General features: G+C 39.5%; 2 protein-coding genes across 2 annotated transcripts; both read right to left on the bottom strand.

Annotated features, from left to right (window-relative positions):
• Positions 1–1,566: 1,566 nt before the first annotated feature.
• Positions 1,567–10,720, bottom strand: LOC311373177 (interferon-induced protein 44-like). Its single transcript, XM_084488131.1, has 9 exons — positions 10,635–10,720; positions 10,519–10,539; positions 7,649–7,678; positions 7,386–7,413; positions 6,144–6,351; positions 5,800–5,946; positions 4,637–4,808; positions 4,231–4,334; positions 1,567–3,812 (listed from the first exon to the last, which is right to left on the bottom strand). The coding sequence occupies exons 1-9, from the start codon at positions 10,642–10,644 to the stop codon at positions 3,606–3,608; spliced, it is 927 nt and encodes a 308-aa protein (XP_084344257.1). The 5' UTR covers positions 10,645–10,720; the 3' UTR covers positions 1,567–3,605.
• A 4,829-nt stretch (positions 10,721–15,549) lies between these two features.
• Positions 15,550–20,984, bottom strand: LOC311373300 (interferon-induced protein 44-like). The gene is made up of 8 exons (XM_084488132.1): positions 20,889–20,984; positions 20,772–20,801; positions 20,628–20,661; positions 19,265–19,463; positions 18,878–19,018; positions 17,552–17,726; positions 17,119–17,222; positions 15,550–16,627 (listed from the first exon to the last, which is right to left on the bottom strand). Exons 1-8 carry the CDS (start codon positions 20,896–20,898, stop codon positions 16,427–16,429), a joined length of 894 nt encoding a protein of 297 aa, XP_084344258.1. The 5' UTR covers positions 20,899–20,984; the 3' UTR covers positions 15,550–16,426.

The following is a 20,984-nucleotide window of genomic DNA, read 5'->3' on the forward strand; positions in this document are numbered from 1 at the left end:
ACGTTGAGCATAAATGAGCCTTTACTGTGTGTTCACACCGCACTTTGTCCCATTTCGCCTATTCGCGCGAATAGGCGAATGTTGCCGCGCGACAAATCATAATCTGTCGCTGTGCATTTTTGTGTGCATTCGCGGGGCAAATTTTTTTTTTGCCTGACAACGGTCATTCATGCCATTCTCATCAACCATGGCCGAGATGTGTGTCTGTACCTGTTGTGGAAGAGGGAGAGCCCGTCGTTTATGGGTTAATAATATAATCCGGAGGCGCACACCGCTTTGTGCCGTGATATTATATATATTGTATATATTATATGATATAGATATTTATATATTATATGTAGATATAGAGCGGGAGTCGCAAACGGCAACAATCACTTTCTCCTCCAAGCTGCGGTTCACTGAACGGTTGAACGGTGATTGGCTGTTTTACGTTACTTCACCCAGGGAGTGAACTGATTGGCTGTTACGTGACGTCACCCAGGGAGTGAACGCTGATTGGCTGTTTTACGTTACTTCACCCACGTTACCCACAGGGAGTGAACGCTGATTGGCTGTTTCAACGCGAATGCCGCGAAGAAGTTGAAATATTTTAACTTTATTCGCGGGGCGAATTATTCGCGGCGCGAATCCACGTGAACGCGCTCGCCGTTCACGAGGAAAAATTTCGCGCTGTCAATCAAATCTTGTCGCGCGTATCGGCGAAAAAAAAATTCGCCCGATTCGCGTCTCCACGTTCACTTAACATTGAAACGTGTCGCGGGGCGAAGTGCGGTGTGAACACACCTTTAGGGTTAGGGTTTGGTCGCGCCCCCTCGGAATTCTGAAAGTAGACCGAGCTCAGTGATGACACTCTCAACAAAAATGGCTGCGCCCGTGAAGAGATTTACTTTCTTTGTATTTGTACCACATTGGTCATTTTAATGTCGATTTTAAATGCTCTCATACACTTGTTTACATTGCTACTTTATTCCAGTCACCAATGTATGCATTGCAATACAATGTAAAGGTGTGTTGTCCGTTTTCCAGCTGGTTTGCTAAAGAGGCTAATGTAGCTAACAATAACAATGACTAGCCAATGACACAACACGATCACAAAGACGAACGGGAACGCTATAATGGTGCATTCTATTGGCAATCCAGTTCCAGTAAATTCCTTCCCGGATTTATGTGACCGAATGACTGATCTGAAAGCGTTTCATAGACCTCTGAAGAATAAGTCCCACCTCCGAGGCTCCCGGTTCCCTCTGTCAAATGTCTATGGGAAATAACATTGTTTTTTTGAATGATCGTACGTAGCAAACTCTGTAGGTGGCGAAGAAGTAAAAGCTGTGTCACGTTTTGAACTACACACTTTTTTCATCTAGTTTTGACTGGCTTTTTGGATTGTCGGTGCCGTTAAAATAGCATTTATAATCCTTCACTACTTTAACGGTACCGACAATCCAAAAAGCCAGTCGAAACTAGATGGAAAATGTGTGTAGTTCAAAACGTGACGCAGCTTTTACTTCTTCGCCACCTACAGAGTTTGTTATGTATGATCATTCACAAACCCCATGTTATTTCCCATAGACATTTGACCAAGGGAACCGGAGACTTGTATAGTTTTACAACGCAAACGCTTAATTAAACAGCATATATGAGGACAAATTGAGGACACATAACTTTGTTTCCCATTCATAATGTGCGTCAAATAAGTACATTTGTCATAAGAAGTGAAACAATTTGCTGAGGAACTGTCCCCGGTCTGGGTGAAACTATTCCAGTTTTCCATGGACACTTATACAGTGCCAAGACTATGGAAAAAATCTATTATATTACCCATACCTAAAAAGGTCAGTCCCCAGGAGGACAATGATTACCGGCCGGTGGCCATCACCTCAAATGTTTTTAAATCATTAGAGAAGATCATGATAGAGAAGCTCCGAACAGCTGTGCAACCAGCGCTTGATAAATATCAATTTGCCTACACCAAAAACCGCAGCACAAGTGATGCCATAGCGACTGTAATGCATCTTGTTCTGAAGCACCTAGAAAATCCAGCTGGATATGCTAGACTTCTTTTTGTTGATTTTAGTTCCGCTTTTAATCTCATTCAACCACACATTCTTTTGAAGAAATTAGTTCAGCTAAATGTCAATCCTTTCTTAATTCGGTGGTACTATTCTTTTTTATCGAATAGGCCACAGCAGGTTAAGTTTAACTCAGCTCTGTCTGACCTGGCTGTATGCAGCACTGGTGCCCCCCAGGGGTGTGTTAGTTCACCTTTTCTGTTCACGTTGTATACCAACGACTGTGTCAGTTCTGAGCCAAATCAATTCACAATAAAATTTTCTGATGACACTGTCATACTTAGCCTGCTCACCAAACATACTAATTCGAGTGTTCATCAACTTGCGGTTGACAAGTTTGTCAACTGGTGTGATGCCCACTCGCTGCTCATTAATACAACTAAAACTGTTGAGATGTTGCTGGATCCTAGATCAATGGGAGACCAGAGCCCTGTGGCCGTCCACGGCCAGGACATTGTGCAGGTTAAAACATTTAGGTACCTTGGTGTCCGTGTTGACAGCGATTTGAGCTGGGGCACACAGGTGGCCAATGTTTGTGCCAAAATTCACCAACGTCTCCATTTCCTACGTAGGCTCAGAGTATTTGGAGTTTGCAAAAATATTATGCTAATTTTTTATAGAGCAGCAATTGAGTCAATACTCCGCTATGGTATCACCAGCTGGTTTGGTAATTTAACTGTTAAATCTAGAGCTGAAATCTCAAGCCTTGTCAAAACTGCTGGCAAGATTATGGGAATAACACCCCCCCTAAATCCACAGGACCTTTTTGAGCAGGCGACGATCAGACAGGCAAATGCCATTTTAACAGATAGTTCTCATGTGCTGAATAGTGAATATACTCTCCTGAACTCTGGAAGGAGATATAGGCTTCCCTTGTGCAGGCACAATCGATACAAACATTCCTTTGTGCCTGTATCAACCAAGCTTCTCAACAGCAGGAAATGATTGCGATGTCTCTGTATATGCATACGAACATAGGCTATGTGTATATGGAAATGAATGTATTATGAGTCAAACTATGGACATATGTGAGTGAATTGATTAATGTATGCTTGAGGTTATGTGATGCTGATATGAATGTATATTTATGATTACAGTTAGAGTAGCGGTGTGGATGCATGTGAATGACGTTCATGTCGGCTTGCTGCATGTGCAGGATTGTCCAGTGGTCTGTTTACTCCACCAGTTTTCTAACTTGATGTTCTTTTTGTACTGTATGTGTTTTTATGTATGCAACATGTTCCCTGTCTCCACGACAAATTTCTCCCTGGTGGAGACTAATAAACTAACCTAACCTAACCTAACAATATATCGTCATCGGTACAGTAAAGATGTTCATAAAACCAAATGCAAGTACTAACAATCGCCAGGCTAACCCCATTCCCCGTATACAGCAGTGATAGATAGCTAGCTAGCCACAGATAGCTAGCTACTGCAGATGCTACACAATTAAGTACATGCTACACAACATGCATGCACAACACAATTACTAACACATCTTACTAACACATTTTGCACATTGTCCCTTTCAACTTATTAGGTTCTATTGACATTGTTGGCTCTTTGGTTAGCGGCTGTAACACTGGTAGCATTTATACGGTCATTTGCTAGATTTAGGATCCTTTTCAGTGCAGATAGAATCAGAATATCCACTTCATCCTTCAAATCGATTTCTTCACTGTAGTTCTTCAAGGGAAAGATGCAGTTCAGTGGGAATCCCACTCTATTACTGAGGCTCTCCACCTGCGAAAAGAAAATCAGTAGGAGATGAGGTCTTATCTTTTGGGTGATTTGTCACCATTGTTAAAATGTATTAGTTTGTTGTTCCATTTAAAATGTATTTGCAAAAAGAAAGAATCATTAGCACTGTTCCTTTCCTTGAGAAAATAAACAATTTAAACTTTTTGGGACCAGTCACCCATCCCCCACAATGAGTTACACATATTGAAAATTACATGAAAAGCATTGGAGAGTTGGATCCAGAAATTATCTCAATTAATGTTGTGCCATTATAGTTGGTTGTTATTTGTTAAAAAGAAATTTTTTCGCTGGAATTACACTTTAAGGCTCTGGATCGCCTTAGAAGAAAACGGAACAGTGTGTCAAATGCTGTTACAAATAAGTACATGTATGTACAAATAAGTATTGATACAGAACATACCGCATTCTTGATGTACCTGCTGCTGTAGACCTTTTTAAGGTCTTTTTTGACGAGAGGGCAAGATTTCTCATCGATTTTCGTTAGAATGGCTATTTGTGGAATCCCTTAATACAGAGAGAACAGAAACACAAGTCACCTTTTGTGTTTTACTTTTCCTAAATTATTCTATCAAGAGAAAATACGACTCAGTATTTTCCTAGAACCCAATCAAACTTTAAAACAGTAATTTAATGTCACTGCCTAGAAGGGACAGGCAATTATAAAATATCTTTGTATTGTTTAGCGTCCTTGATTGGTAGTTGGTTATGCAAGTGGATTACAGCTAGAATACATTCATATTGCCCATCACTACTCTCAGGACACAGTCTAATGGAACTTTGGACCACCAAAGAACATTTCATCTTACCAAGGTCTCTGGCTGCTAGTCTGATCTCAGTCATTTTCTTAAAAATCCTTTGGTCTGCCACATTATTGATGTCGACAGCAACAACAAAGACCAAAATGTGTGCTTTGTCATCTGAAGTGGGGTTGTGTCTGTAGAAATTATTTGAGTCATCCAAAGCTGTATCAGGATCGAACTGAGAGAGAGAAAATAAAAAAAGCGATTACAGGTTGAACTGATATTAAAAAAAATTTGAACATACTAGGACTACAAATGTTTGGGAATGTTGTAAGTAATGACACGTTGATGTATAATGCACCCAGAAAAGCGGATAATAACCAGGTGACCACTGACCATAGTAACTATGTTTCTTTACATCCATGTTAAAACAATAGCCTGTAGTTCGGTTTGGTGATCTATACCCAATGATATTGGCCAGTTTATCAGTTAACACCTCATGTTTTTCATTTTCTCTGCAAAACCAGTTCACACTGTCACTAGGCTCAAAAGGGATGTGGTGTGGGCTGGTAGTAAAAATAATTTAATTTTAGATATGAATCAAGCACAATATGATATGAGCACGCTCATATGGACTCTATCCATTAAAGAACCATTAGGCCTATCATCATTTGTTTGGACCACCTATATTAAAGTTGTAACAGTTGGGTCTTGCTCAGCAAGCTCAATCGGCACTTAGGCATAGGATCGCGGACGAGTGCTATTGCGGGCGCGATTGTTGACGGGGGGTGGGGTTGGCTCGTTTGGGGGGGCCACAGGGGGGGCCGGACTCAGAGTTACGGGGGCACTGGCCCCCCCTGGCCCCCCCCTAGAACCGCCACTGCCCACTTGATAACCCCAATGAAATGCTGCAGCCAGCGTGCTTATAGAGTTGGTTTGGGCAGGGGCTTCTGAATATGTGTTTTCCTTGGATTTTGGCACAAGGGATTATAACATCTGATCCTGTGTATTAATGAAATTCATCTTGTTTTTTAGTTGAATCATGTTCCCAAGCCAAATGCATTGTCCATTGTCAACAAATGGAACATTGGCAAGTTGAATGAAATGTTTTTCTATTAGTTTAGAATGGTGATGGAGTCTAGTTGTGCAGTTATATCAGCATCTCTTGACGCTAGAATTTTCACTAGTCGTGGTAAAATAAAAGTTAACACACATATAAACAACCATACCTTGTAATTCTCTTTCACATGTCCCTTCATGGCCAGTTTAATGTCCTCCAATAAGATTCCTCCGGACGCTTCCAAGCCCATGATGTCGTTGAAGACAAAAGGGTAATATTGTCCTGGCTTCCCTCTTTGGATTTGATGTGTTTTGTACTATTAAAGGCCAAAGGAATTTCCAATGTAAAATATGCATTTGTGTATTTCAGATATGAATTCAAGCAGTTTTTCTGGACCAAAGACATGTGAGCCTGTGTTTCCAAACATCCCCCAGCTAGCTTAAGGAGGATCAGTGGTTACTCATCAAGGTGTTAATGAAAGGTGTGTGAGGAATTCTTCCTCAATGATCTTACATTGAGGGTGTAAGACCCTCCGTTGATTAATTCAGCGCTATTAGCATCTGCAGGGCTGGTTATCCTGCCTTGACAAATACTGTCAACAGAATTGAAGAAGCTGGATTTTCCACTTCCAGCAGGGCCACACAGGAGGACTCTAAGATACTTGACGTTGCCACTTTGAGGACGGAATGACCTCAGCCACTCTAGCTCTTCCTCGTTCTTGCTGTTATAAAATAATTAAAACATGAATTAGAAACAATATCTAAAATGTGCATAGATAAACATCATCTTCATTAATTCAATTCAATATTACATTTTCAGTTTGATCCTGCTGCTAATTGGTTGCCTTGGACCGGGAATGGGTGTATAACCTTGCCACTCGACCGCCGCTCTCTCTCTCTCCCTTGTTTGGTGCTTGGCTGATAGCCTTATCTGTTACTCTTTGAGTCCTACAGTACTTTTCTACAAGATATGTGAGGGGAGGTTGAGGACAATTATTTAGTTGGGGTACCCTTTACATACACACGCAGAAATAAATCTTTTTTTAGAGACGCTTTGTCGATGCCACCCATGTGATCGTTTTGGCAACATGTATTTTATAATATAATCATTTTAACAGCCCTAATTTTTAGACAAGCCAGGCAGGCCTTATTGTTGTATTGACCTTTGAGATATTGAAGAGAGCCAGGCATTGTTCTGTTATAGGCTACTGATTTCTTTGTTTTGGCATGACCACAATTCCGGCCTCTCCCAAATATTTTGATTAATCCTTGTAATGATTTAAAACATTTTGAATAAACCATTTACTTGTCACTTCTCCTCTGGATCCTTGAATGTTTTTGGTTGTCATGTTATTCCCTCCCGTATTTCCACCACGGGGATGTAACAATACATATATACCTTTCTTTAGAAAAAACTGTCTGCCCTTTTACTCCCTCTCAGCCTCCGTCGCCACACCTTTCATTTCTGATACCCGGACTTTTTCAACGACATCTCAAATCTACTGACCACCATCTGTTCTGCTTGTAAGTGCACCTACTGGAAGATTGTATTAAATGATAACTCTGTGCTGAAAACTGTTCAGGTTTTGTTAAAATTTGTTAAAGTGTTGGGTTTTATCCTCCACAATCAACTCAAGACTGAACCATGCAATAAATTGAGAGAGGGGGGAAAATATAAAGGTCATACTTCATTAAACTCAAAATGAAGAAACAAACCATAAGTTTGTTTAATTCGTAATGAAGATATAGTACTTACCTCCAATCCAGCGTTCTCCAAGGTGGAACTGTGGAAACATATGGAAAGATGGTTTGAAAACGTTCAGATATTAAAAGTTGCTTTATTGCAATTGTAATTTAGTTATACATTCCTTGTGATATAAAAAATATATTACCTGATTGCTCCTTTGGAACACATGATAACAACAGATACACTCAGGGTTCCACACATATATTGTGGCATAAGCAGAGTTTCATGAATTCAAGGGCTTTTAGATACATCACATATCGTGTGATATTTACCTGAGGGTGCGGGAGCCGGTGGTGGCGGAGCTTTGAAAAAAAAAAAATATATATAACTTATAAATATCTCTTCGGTTCCACGACATTTTGTATGTCACGTTTGGGGAATGGGACGAAGAGAGGGATAATAATCTTAACTATCCTCAATGTTCATTGGCCAATCAGATTTGTCTTGACGCGATAGCAATCAGCCTAAAGCCGACAAACCTTACGTGGACTGTAAACCCCCCGCCAAAAACCCTGTTTGCCTGCCCCCCCTCGCCAACAACTCTGTTTGCCTGCCCCCCAACCCCCCTCCCCCCGGTCAACAATGAGCACCCCCGGACGAAAACTACTTCCCGCGCGCCTGAACCCATAACCCATTTTGTATGATTAAGGAAGTAGTAAGTTCTGTAGGACATTCTGGGGCCCCAATGAGAGGGTAATCCACCCTAGGGCTGCACGATTATCAATATTGATATCACGATTATTTCCCACGATTATTAATTTGATAATCATTCATTCAATCATTTGATTTGTCACGTAAACATAACCCTGCTTTAACATCCGTGATCCATTGTGCTACATTCCTGCTAATGTACAAATCTTTGCATACATAACACCAACTTAAATCAACAGGGCACAGATTTTACAATGTTTAAATTGTAGAAGATTTGTTAAACTTGTAAATAAGGTGTTTATTTATGTGAACTCCTAGAAGCAAAATAAAAATGATTTCACTTTATTCATTGTACCCATATGATGAGATGATTTTAAATAAATCTCTTGATTTTGACCTAAATAAAATGGTGCCCAAAATAAAGGTTTACTAAAATAAATATGCCATCACAGAATGCAACAGAATCAGAACAATTCAATGCAGGACTATGCTTCACATTACTGACTGTTTATTGGACACATATATTTTGTGGTGTGTTTTCAGGTGGCTGAATGAATTTGTTTTGTTGCCTTGCGGCGCAGCCAGACACAGTTCTACGGTAGGGATGGATTTCATGATTTGTTTGCTTGAATCAGTTTGCGTCGGTCAGTTCGCCAAGAAGAATCGTTCAAATCGTTCCTTCATTCATTCGTTCGTTCAGTCGTGTTTCCCGTAGAGGTGAATCGGTTCTCAGCTGAGTCGTTCAGACTCAGCTCCTCCCTCGTTCTCATTCTCAAACGAATCACGGTTGTGCAATGGTGCAAACGATCATCAATCAACACAACAATACAACATTAACTAAGTTCCTTTCACCACTAACACATTCAGCAAACTAACAGCAACTCGCGAGTCAGCACGTCAGCTGGGGGGGTCGAGTCTCGGAGAACCAACAAGACCAACGAGACCAACGAGACAAACTGAAACGGGGAATCAGGTTGGTTCGTTCTTGTAAAAGAGTCGTTCATTCAAACTGATTTGTTCGCAAACGACCCATCACTACTCTACGGCACTCTTTGCATATTGTTTGTTGCTGGTTAATATCGCTTGCGCTAAATCCGAAATATTTCCAGATAACGGACGACGATCCGCAACGAGGGACGAGCTCTTCGACTTCTGCTGTGTCAGACATTTTAATGTTGTTTCTTTTCTTTCAAAGTATTGGCTAAGCCTTGTCCAGACTGCCTCCAGTAGACTCGATTTCAGGCTCGCGCCACGGTGCAGTCAGGCCCCCAGGAGCAATGCCTACTGCCTACTTCTGCAATCCACCAGTGCTCAGTGGCCAAGCCTGGTATTGCAGTTTTTTGTGGGCTGTGGACGGGTCCCTCAAATCATGGGGCCCAGAAGTAGATATCCCGGTTCACTCCAATACAAGCGAGGATTGTGTCTCTGCAAATTTTCTCTGGATATCAATCAAAGGCTGATCTTATCTAATTTTCTCTGGATATCAATCAAAGGCTGATCTTATCTAATTTTCTCTGGATATCAATCAAAGGCTGATCTTATCTAATTTTCTCTGGATATTTATCAAAGGCTGATCTTATCTGTACCACATGCCTTATTGTCTTTCAGTGACATCATTGCATTATATATCTATTTTGGGGAGACAATCACATTCTCATTATCATGTATTTCACTACAAAGGTGTTACTTTTAACACAGTTAAACAGCTCACTGCCATAGCTTGGTAATTTCTTTGACATCACTGACACCATCAATATTAGTTGGTAAGGATGTTTTACATTTATTTATTGTCTTGATTTCTTTCCAAAATTCCTTGAGATTGTTATTTTGCAGCTTCCTTGCAAGAGATTCAGACCTCAAAGTATTTTCATTTTCAAACGTAAGGCATATTTAAAATTTGCATTTGCCCGTTTCTTATTTTCAAATAAGGGGCCTTGCCTGTTTTTACCTGCATCAGCCCATGCTGTCAAAGCCCTTCTAGCCTCTGCATGAAGCTCTCTTACAAAGTCATTCCACCCTGGCTTGCTACTGTGCGTGCTGGTTTTACACAGTGGCCTTCACAATATTCTCATACATATCACATAACTCAGTGCTATGCTGAGGGTTCTTGCAGTTAATATCAAGGCATGAGATAGCATCTCTTGATCACTAGTTGGCAACCCTGCCCTAACAGCCTCTATTGAGTCATGGGCGTCAGCTGTAGAGATGCAGTGGTCTAGTCAGTCTAGCTTTACAGCGGAGCCAGAGCGTATACTGCATGGGCGGGGCAGGCTTATTATTATTATTTTTTGCGCAATCACGTATATTTCATCGTGGGAAGCCAATATCGTCATCGTGATAAAATATCGATTAATTGTGCAGCCCTATTTTAAACTCTCATATTTGAGTGTGGTTTACTGAATTTGAAACATATGGAAACATGGTTTGAAAACGTTGCTTTATTGCTATCGTAATTTAGTTATACATTCCATGTGATATACAAATATATTACCTGATTTCAGCGTTGAACCACCTGATAACATACAAAAATAAAGAATTAGTCTTTTTAGAATTAATACGTTCAGCATGACTTTTTCGTTTTTATGTAGGCCTATATTGTTCACTTACCTCCGCCCATATTGATATCGTGTATACCGTCCAAAGTGGAAAAACGCGTGGCGTTGATTCAACAGCACATGAAGAGTGATAGTTACTTATCCGTCTTACATATATAGGCTATGTATGCAGTTTCAATTTCACTTTGTTACGGGTTAGCATGTGACACAACTGAAGTCCCCCATAGCCCTTTGGCGCGGACTTGTGGCCAATGAATAGAGAGACAAGCAAAAAGGACAGGCCCTAAGCAGAATTTGTTTCAAGCCTTTTTCCTGCACAAGTGAACAGATATAGCACTGGGTTTAGCTGCCCCCAAACCATAAGCCTACTTTAAATGCCTAGCCTATATTTTGGTCCATACTTGATTAGATACATTCAGGGTTCCACACAGACACTGTGGCATAAGCATGAGTTTCATGATTTAGAGGGCTTTTAGATATATCATATCACATATCGTGTGATATTTACCTGAGGTGCCCCATTCATACATCAACCCATAACCCGTTTTGTATGATTAAGGAAGCCCTATTAAGACATATCACATTCTGTATTTGATCTGGGGCCCCAATGAGAGGGTCATCCACCCCTGTATTAATATAGTTTTTATGTAGGCTTACCCCAACCAAGTGTCTTTGTAGCCTCAGAGTGTACTGAAATCACAAATCTATTTCAAACTCTCATATTTGAAGTGAAACACTAAGTGTGGTTTACTGAACTTGAAGTAGAAAAAAAAGAAAAAGAAAAACCTCAACACACGATTGGGGCCCCCTGGTGGCCAGGGGGCCCCAAGCAGCCGCTTAGGTCGCTTATGCCTCGGGCCAAACCTGAACAAGGATATATGAGGATTAATTTAGAAAAACATGTCACATCTTGCAATGGGGAACACTTCGGATGAAGATACAATACATGGCAACAGTAGATACATATTCTGCCACTACACTCATGGGTCCTATATTGCACCCAGCGCAATTGATGAGGAAGGCCGAGCTCCGTGAGTGACCGACGACGTGCGTCGCGACGTAGGTCGCATTGGTCGCTGTGTTGGTCGCTCGTCTGGCTGCTTTTGGTCGCTGTGGTCGCTGGCTGGCTTGGTCGCTCAAAGTGTCTGGGCGGTCGTCAATCTGTTAATTTGCATGTTATTAACGTTTTTTGCACAGTTGAAGTATACCAGAAAGCCATGATCTCTGGCGAAAGCAACCTACAACTCTTTATTGCTAATATTATTTTAATATTTTTCTATTGAAGTACAATTTAAAATGATGATGGTAATCGTTGCTTTATCAGTATCAATAAAATCTATTAGTTGTAATTTGCGGCGTATTCAAATAATGTATTTTATATATTATATATTGCCTATTTGTTTTGTTAAATGTCATAAGCTTAATAAGATACACTATGTACAAAGTTCTCAGTTATAGAGTAATATAGTTCAATATAATATATAATATATCAGTCTAATTGATGCCAAATAAATGAATACCAAATGCACCAGTGGTACAAGCGGTAGTGCCGCCAGGTCAGTTACCTAGAGGATTCCGGTTCTTCTCTCCTCAGTCAGATTTATTTTTGCTCTTTTAGTCAAACTTATTGACGCAATCGACGTCTTTCATTTTAACATTTATATATTTTTATAGATAACCCTAACCTATTCCACCATTGAACAATCAATGTAACATTATTTTGTTATTTGGGTTTTGGTCTCAACGTGTAGGCCTACATGTGTTGTCTGTCCAAAAGGTAGGCCTACTCGACAGAGCTTGAGAGAAATTGGCAAATCTGCACCTTCACAACAAGAGCGGCTGGATCAGGCCCAGTTCTACGGGGGTGCATAAGCATGCATTGCACCCCCAATTAAATTGTGTGCACCCTCTATTGAAAAAAGGATAATGGATATCCGAAAATGGCTAAATAAGAACACTGCAGAATCAACGTCACACATTAACCAGAGCAGGAAGGATGGAGACAATTTGGATCACGGAACAGTTGACGTTACTGCAGCTTCTGTCAACTTCAACGTTACTAGGATCGCTGTTGTGGAGGCTAGCGAGGCTAGCGCTAACAACACTAATTCACTCTAGTTTATTTTAGTGATTCATTAAAGCATTATGTTCGATAGCACAGAAACAGAAGATTAACCCATATTTGCCAGTTGTGTCGTGATTGTATTTATTTACAATCTTGTGAAAGGCACCACTTATTACTGATTACTTTTTGTGAAAGTAACATTACTAATTGGGTTTTATCTGTCAGCATTAAAAGTTTGGGTAGCAGGAGTTGGAAAACTAAACCTAAAAATGCAAGATAGAAAGGCAGTACAATAAGCACTGACATTGACATTGAAGAGAATTGACATTTAGTGGTTCACATATATAAACACAGACAAATTCAAAGTTTGAAAGGGTTCTTTCCTTGACTAATACAGCTTAAATTAGTTTTATTTTTAAGATACAATGTGAATGACAATGTAAAATTGTTTGCTATGTCAAATATCCTGCCACAATTTATTAAAAAGTGGGTTATTTTTGCATTGCAGTCACATGTGTTTTCTTTTTCAGGGTAGAATTCTGTTCTTTTTTACACCTCACACATATCAAAAACCTCTCATATCCAAAGCTTGGATATCAATAAGCTAATGTTGCAGCTGAAATGTTCTCCATATCACAAAGACATGATGTGTACCAGCTTTTAAGCACAGAAAATATTATTGTCCCAACATGTGAGTACAACTACCCAGAAGTGCTTGTCAATCTACTGGTGGCCTAGTGTAAAAAGCTAAGTCTGAACTGAAGCTGGGTCGCTGGTTTTAGTATAGTACTGGTGCACCCCCTCTAATCTCAGATGCACCCCAAGTCATTTTGTTCTGGAACCGGGCCTGGGTTGGATAAGCAAATAAGAGAACAGCAAACAGTCGGTAATTACAAATTAGGGTGCCAAGCACAAAGTGCGAAGGCAACCTATTGTGATTGTTAGTTTTATTATTATTATTATTCTGCCACGTTTGACTTACAAAGCCTAAACCGCTCGCATGCTTTTTATGAAACTTACTACAGCTGTAGGACCTAGAGGCTGACTCAAGATTAACAGAGAGCAAATATTACACTGATTGGCCCAAAGGTGGCACTATAGCAACAGTCCAAAATGCAAATTTTGAACAAACATATCTCGTATACCGGTTTGACTTAGAGTCACAAAACTTTGTTCAAACATGCTTATCCTCATGGTTAACAAATATGCCTCAAGAACCTAGGCCTGGCTATGACTTTATTTGGATAGATTTACAACTATCTTGAACTTTGTTAAAAACACTAAATTCCCTAAGGATCCTAGGTTTTTCACTTAAACAAAAATCTGTTAGCACCTATCATCTATGGACCAATGTCTTCAATCTGACTCAAAGCGAAGTATGTACAATAAAGATTAAAGCACTCAGGAGCCATTGACTTCTAAAAAGGGTGTGGTTTAAAAGACTTAAATGCTTATATCAACATCAAAATGGACTCCTATGATCATGAGTCCATACAAAAGTTGTTCAGAATCAAATTCTGAACAATATAAAGTCAACATATTTTCAATTAGGGTGTGGCATCAAAATGGGTGGGGCCTGTGACTAAAATCGCCAAATTAAGATTCATATCGGGCTATAGGTCGATAGGGTGCGCTATAACAATTAACTGAAAATGCACCTGTAAAATGCTGCATGCAGCTTTAATGAATTTAATTTTTCTTCTTTTATTTAGAAGCCTTCAGCAGGTTCTAAAAACAACTTACACATGAGTGTGGGCTCAGGTTAAAGTGTCGTTTTGGAGAACAAAACGACTGTGAGTGGACTGCAAAGGTTAGCTTGGAGCCAAGGGCTAATACAGTGTTTCTCAACCTTTTTTGAGCAAACGCCCCCCTTACCTTACCCTGATCCTCTGGCGCCCCCCATTATTGTTCATTTTGTTTAAAAGAAATTGCGACACCCGTGGGTAGGCTATATCCATTACCAACTCCACTCCAACTCTCTCCGACAAGAAAATGTGTATTCTGAGTTTTATTAAAAGGTTTTATTATTGAGCTATTGAAGTTTAATACGTAACAGTGCTTGTGTACATTTGTATTGGTTATTGAACTGTTAACCCGCGAACTTGGGTTCAATATGTGCACGAAAGACTCCCTTTGTTTACGTGACGTTGCCTAGCAACGCGCATGTGCATGTGCAGCCTTTATCCGCTTCGTTCCAAGAGTAGCACGTTTGCGGCCAAATAGACCGAGTCGGCAAGCAAGGAAACGTCACTTCCGGTCAGGGCCGTGGGGGAAAACAAACCGTTTTCCCCATACACACTCATGCAAAAAGGCGGTATTTTAAACCTTTGTCAAACGCTTGTCCGCTGTCATTTCTTGGTTTGAATCACTTGTATATGCTGTCAAAGGGCTATATATTAAAAAAATTATCATGATCGGGTCGATTGTTGTCCGTATATTTTTTTAAAAGTGGATCTTTCACAGTTGGTCTCCCCCCACAGCGTTGAGTCTAGGTGGGTGTTCCCTTGGTCGCCGGCCGGATCTATATCGGTTTGGCAAGATATAAAAGCTCAGGTTGTGATTTTTAAATTTATTTGCGGTGCAAAATGGTAAACAACAACTCTTCGGCATTGTCTCTCCGAGTGTCTACAGCCGGCGACCAAGGGAACACCCACCTAGACTCAACGCTGTGGGGGGAGACCAACTGTGAAAGATCCACTTTAAAAAAAATATACGGACAACAATCGACCCGATCATGATAATTTTTTTAATATATAGCCCTTTGACAGCATATACAAGTGATTCAAACCAAGAAATGACAGCGGACAAGCGTTTGACAAAGGTTTAAAATACCGCCTTTTTGCATGAGTGTGTATGGGGAAAACGGTTTGTTTTCCCCCACGGCCCTGACCGGAAGTGACGTTTCCTTGCTTGCCGACTCGGTCTATAGTAATTAAAGTAGTTTGTTACTATACAAGTTAAGCGCCTGTAACATGAGTGTTAAATGCGTATGTGCCGGTTGGTGTGCGTACCTTATGAAAAAAAAGTGTTTATCGGTTCGCAGACGTAATGAGAGATGTTGCAGTGGTCTACATGTAATGCGCACGTTCTATTCTATTGTTTACAATACAACCCCCGAAGAGGACGGAGGGGTTTCATCGATGGCCTATGTTCCCTAGGGAACTTAAAGGCCTAACAAACTAACTAACTATTGTTTACAATTAGCATGCTAAGCGAAGTTAGCTTTATTCACGTCTTATGTTGATTCATGTTGCTTAGTGTAATGCCCCATCCACCGCTTGCTTTGCATGTCCCGCAAACCAACCAGTGGAAGTCAGGGGAGGGCGAAATAGTTTCGGAAAGCACCACGCTACTGCGACGAGGTGGATTTGTTTATCGGTGTTACTATAGCGATCATGACGGTACTGAGCATAAAGTAAAAAGTAGATAATACGATAGAGGGGTTAGAAACCCATATGAAGATAGGCTTTTTATTTCAGTTATCCTATTTTTGCACCGAAAATATTTGAAAACCGTGAAAGTTTAAAAAGTTAAAAATAATTACTTCTACACAAGCAAAGTTGTGACGCTCCCGTGTTCGTTCCCAGCGCCCCCCTAGGTTCTACGAACGCCCCCCAGGGGGCGCTGCCGCCCCCGTTGAGAAACCCTGCTGTAGAATAAGTTTAAAATTTATTGGCCTATTTAGATATTTAGGATTCAAATCAATCAGATCACATCAGTGAGACAAAAAGCGAGCCAAAGCAGCATTTTTTGCACACTGTCCCTTTCGACTTATTAGGTTAATTGAAATTGTTGGCTCTTTGGTTAGCGGCTGCAACACCGGTAACATTTACACGGTCATTTGCAAGATGAAGGATCATTTTCAGTGCAGATAGAATCAGAATATCCACTTCATCCTTCAATTTGATTTCTGCATGGTAGTTCTTCAGGGGAAAGATGCAGTTCAGTGGGAATCCCACTGTATTACTGAGGCTCTCCACCTGCGAAAAGAAAATCAGTACTTGAGATGAGGTCTTATCTTTTAGGTGATTTGTCACTATTGTTAAAATGTATTAGTTTGTTGTTCCATTTGCAAAAATAAAGAATCATTAGCACTGTTCCTTTCCTTGAGAAAATAAACAATTTAAACTTTTTGGGACCAGTCACCCATCCCCCACAATGAGATACACATGATGAAGGTACAAGCTTTTTTCCTTGTAAAAGATTTAAGATAAATATTGAAAATGACATAGCATAGGAAAGTAAGATCTAGAAATGATCTCAAATGAACGTTGTGCCAGCTGATGTTATCCTCTGTAACATCAGCTGACACAACGTGCCTCACAGCAACAGCTGACGCTTCTGAAGAAGACTGCAGGAAGTAGTCGAAATATGTCAAGGTATAAACTAATGAAGACTAGTCTGTTTACATGACTTTAAGTTAATAGTGCCAAATACTGTTGTTGAAAATCAGCATTGATTAAGAACTCACCGCATTCTTGATGTACCTGCATTTGTAGACATTTTTAAGGTCTTTGTTAATGAGAGGGGAAGATTTCTCATCGATTTTCGTTAGAATGGCTATTTGTGGAATCCCTTAATACAGAGAGAACAGAAAGACAAGTTACCTTTTATGTTTAGCTTTTTCCTCAATTATTCTAACAAGAGAAAGTATGACGCCGTTGAAGAAAAATATGAAGCAATTTCTTTCCCATAGCACACAATCAAACTTTAACAGTAATTTAATGTCACTGCCTAGAAGGAACGGTCAATTATAAAATATCTTTGTTTTGTTTAGCATACTTTATTGGTAGTTGGTAAAGCAAGTGGGTTACAGCTAGAATACATTTATATTGCATATATCACTATTCTCAGGACACAGTCAACTGAACTTTGCTGGACCACCAAAGAACATTTCATCTTACCAAGGTCTCTGGCTGCTAGTCTGATCTCAGTCATTTTCTTAAAAATCCTTTGGTCGACTGCCACATCATTGAAGTCGACAGCAACAACAAAGACCAAAATGTGTGCTTTGTCATTTGAAGTGGGGTTGTGTCTGTAGAAACCATTTGAGTCATCCAAAGCTGTATCAGGATCGAACTGAGAGAGAGAAAAGATAAAAAACGCTAACAGGTCTAACTGATTTAAGAAACTTTGACATTTTCTTGACATACTTGTGAATGTTGTAAGTATTGATATATTGATATAGATTATTGGATTATAACCAGGTGACCACTGACCTATTAACTACGTTTCTTTACATCCATGTTAAAACAAAAGCCTGTAGTTTGGTTTGGAGATCCATATTCAGTGTTATCGGCCAGTTTATCAGTTTACACCATATGACCCTGAACCGCGACTTGGACTTTTTCTTCCCAGCTAAATAACGCTGTATTACATTCACATTTAGGAGCGATTTTATCCAAAGCGATTTAAAATAAGTGCATTTGTCAGAAGAAAGAGAAACAACAGTATATAGCTGTCTGTACAATAAGGATGTTCACAGAACAAGTGCCAAGCACCTACAATTGCTAGGTTAACCCATTCCCTGTATACAAAAAAGATGGATAGGGTCAGACAGACAGGCAAGATAATATCAAACCGGTTGGAAAATAAATTATTATTCTTTTTTTCTATTTATTAAAATATTTGGACTGAAATTATGTACTTAAATATACAATATGTTTATTTATAGACTTATTGCCTCATTTATTTATTTAAGGATTTATTTCATATTCATATTTAATTGTATTTATTTATTTAATATTGACTTAATTGGCATCTATAGTTACAAGGGTAACTGTAGCAAATGGAACATTGGCCAGTTGGATGAAATGTTGCGCATTAGTTTTGTTACAGGTCATGTGCTTTCATGTTGTAAGTGTACTGACTATGTGCTTGTGTTGCTGAGGTGTTTTTTTTCCTGTTCCCACACTGTACTCCCCACAGGAGCATAGTCTGGGGGTTGCCTTTTTTTTTCTCCTCCCCTCTCCTCATGTCATGCTGTACTTTCCTCATACTCTGTCTTCTGGTCCTGTCTACCCCACTTGTCATATTGTATGTATGTTCTGTGTTTTTGTGTTGTTGTGTGTATATGTACGGACTGGTTGATGGCTAATTTCGCTGAACTTGTACTTGTACTTGTAACCAATGACAATAAAGGGCTATTTTATTCTATTCTATATGAGCACCTATCAACAAACTTTCACTGGCCGTGGTATAATAAAAGTTAACAATATAAACAACCATACCTTGTAATCCTCGGCCACGTGTCCCTTCATGGCCAGTTTAATGTCCTCCAATAAGATTCCTCTGGATGGTTCCAAGCCCATGATGTCGTTGAAGACGAATGGGTAATCTTGTCTCTCTCTTTGAATTTGATGTGTTTTGTACTATAAAAGGCCAAAGGAATTTCCAATATAAATGCAATTGTGTATTTCTGATGCAGTAATTGAGGTTGACATTGTTACAGCAGATTTCTTCTGGACCGAAGACGTGTGAGCCTGTGACTGTGTTTCCAAGCATCCTATAGCTAGCTTTAACTACTAACTACTACTATAATAGAAAAGGAGGATCAGTAGTTACTCATCAAGGTGTTAATGAAAGGTGTGTGAGGACTTCTTCCTCAATGATCTTACTTTGAGGGTATAAGAGTGTCCTTGACCCTTATTGGCATCTGCAGGGCTGGTTATCCTGCCTTGACAAACACTGTTAACAGAATTGATGAAGCTGGATTTTCCACTTCCAGCAGGGCCACACAGGAGGACTCTAAGCTGCTTGACGTCGCCACTTTTAGGACGGAATGACCTCAGCCACTCTAGCTCTTCCTCTTTATTGCTGTTTTAAAGAAAAAAAACATGAAACATGAATAAGAAACAATATCTAAACTTTGCATAGATAAACATCATCTTCATTCATTCAATTCAATGTTACATTTTCAGTTTGATCCTGCTGCTTGGTTGCCTTGGAAACATCGGTAATGGGCGCATAACCTTTTGATCGTTTTGGCAACATGTATTTTATAATATAATCATTTTAACAGCCCTAATTTTTAGACAAGCCAGGCAGGCCTTATTGTTGTATTGACCTTTGAGATATGGAAGAGAGCCAGGCATTGTTCTGTTATAGGCTACTGATTTATTTGTTTTGGCACGACCACAATTCCGGGCACTCCCAAATATTTTGATTAACCCTTGTAATGATTTAAAAGATTTTGAATAAACCATTTACTTGTCACTTCTCCTCTGGATCCTTGAATGTTTTTGGTTGTCATGTTATTCTCTCCTGTATTTCCACCACTGGATGTAATTAAACATATTAGGTAGGTAGGTAGTATTGGTGAGTGAACATGCAATTAATCATACTTTTAAAATTATATTTTAAATCCACTCCAATTGAAGTTAAATCAGATTATCAAATTGAATGACACATTATCATTCATACCAAATGTACTTAATAAGCAAAAACTGGACCAAATGATCTTGAGGGAGTTTTATTGACTCACTCAGTGTGGGTTGAATATGAAATTCACAGAACACCACGGATTTGGGCAGTTAAACAGGCAGTTAATTAGTAGGCCTACATGTAACTGTCCCCAGAGACTTGTTGTGGAGGAATATACATTTTGTGTGTTTGGTTATTCATAACTGTTTTAAGTTCCTTAATACAATTATTGTAATTATTGCTAGTGAAATTAATTTAAGGTAAATGTTTAAAAAGTTTTAATGTAATTAATGTAAGGTAAATGTTAAAAGTTAATATTATGCCTGTGACGTAGTAGGCCACCTGTAGGACATCTGTGATAGTGATGATAAAGTCTTTCAAACCTCAGCTTTCTCGAACACTGTTAGTTAGTTAAACTGTTGGGTTTTATGCACCACAATCCACGCAAGACTGAGCGATACAATAAATAGAGAGAGGGTGAAATATAAAGGCTATACCAATCCTCAAAATGAAGAAAGATCGTTTTTTCATTCGTAATGAAGATATCGGCCTACTTACTCCCAATCCAGCGTTCTCCAAGGTGTTTGGAGAACTATGGAAACATATGGAAACAGTTTGAAAATGTTAAAATATTAAAAGTTGCTTCATTGCTATCGTAATTTCGTTATATACATTCACTGTGATAGAATGATGATAGATAACCTTGAGATGGAGGAGCAGAACCAGAGAACACTAAAAACAAATACAGAATTAGTATTAATCCAAGTTAATATGTTCAGCATGACTAACCAAAACTTTTCGTTTTTATTGTTTACTTACATCCGCCCATATTGAAATCGTGTATCGTCCAACGTGGAAAAACGCGTGGAGTTGATTCAACAGCACATGAAGAGTGATTACTTATCCGTCTTATAT

The sequence above is a fragment of the Micromesistius poutassou genome (assembly GCF_964030765.1).
Source record: "Micromesistius poutassou genome assembly, chromosome: 1".
NCBI classification, from domain to species: Eukaryota; Metazoa; Chordata; class Actinopteri; order Gadiformes; family Gadidae; genus Micromesistius; species Micromesistius poutassou.

Coding starts and splice junctions, on each gene's coding strand:
- LOC311373177 (XM_084488131.1), bottom strand. Junction 6,352..7,385: donor TGGAGAACGCTGGATTGGAG/GTAAGTACTATA, acceptor ATTTTATAACAG/CAAGAACGAGGAAGAGCTAG. Junction 4,809..5,799: donor ATGTGAAAGAGAATTACAAG/GTATGGTTGTTT, acceptor TCTCTCTCTCAG/TTCGATCCTGATACAGCTTT.
- LOC311373300 (XM_084488132.1), bottom strand. Junction 20,662..20,771: donor TTCTGCTCCTCCATCTCAAG/GTTATCTATCAT, acceptor ATGTTTCCATAG/TTCTCCAAACACCTTGGAGA. Junction 16,628..17,118: donor GCAGGTACATCAAGAATGCG/GTGAGTTCTTAA, acceptor TTCTTTTCGCAG/GTGGAGAGCCTCAGTAATAC.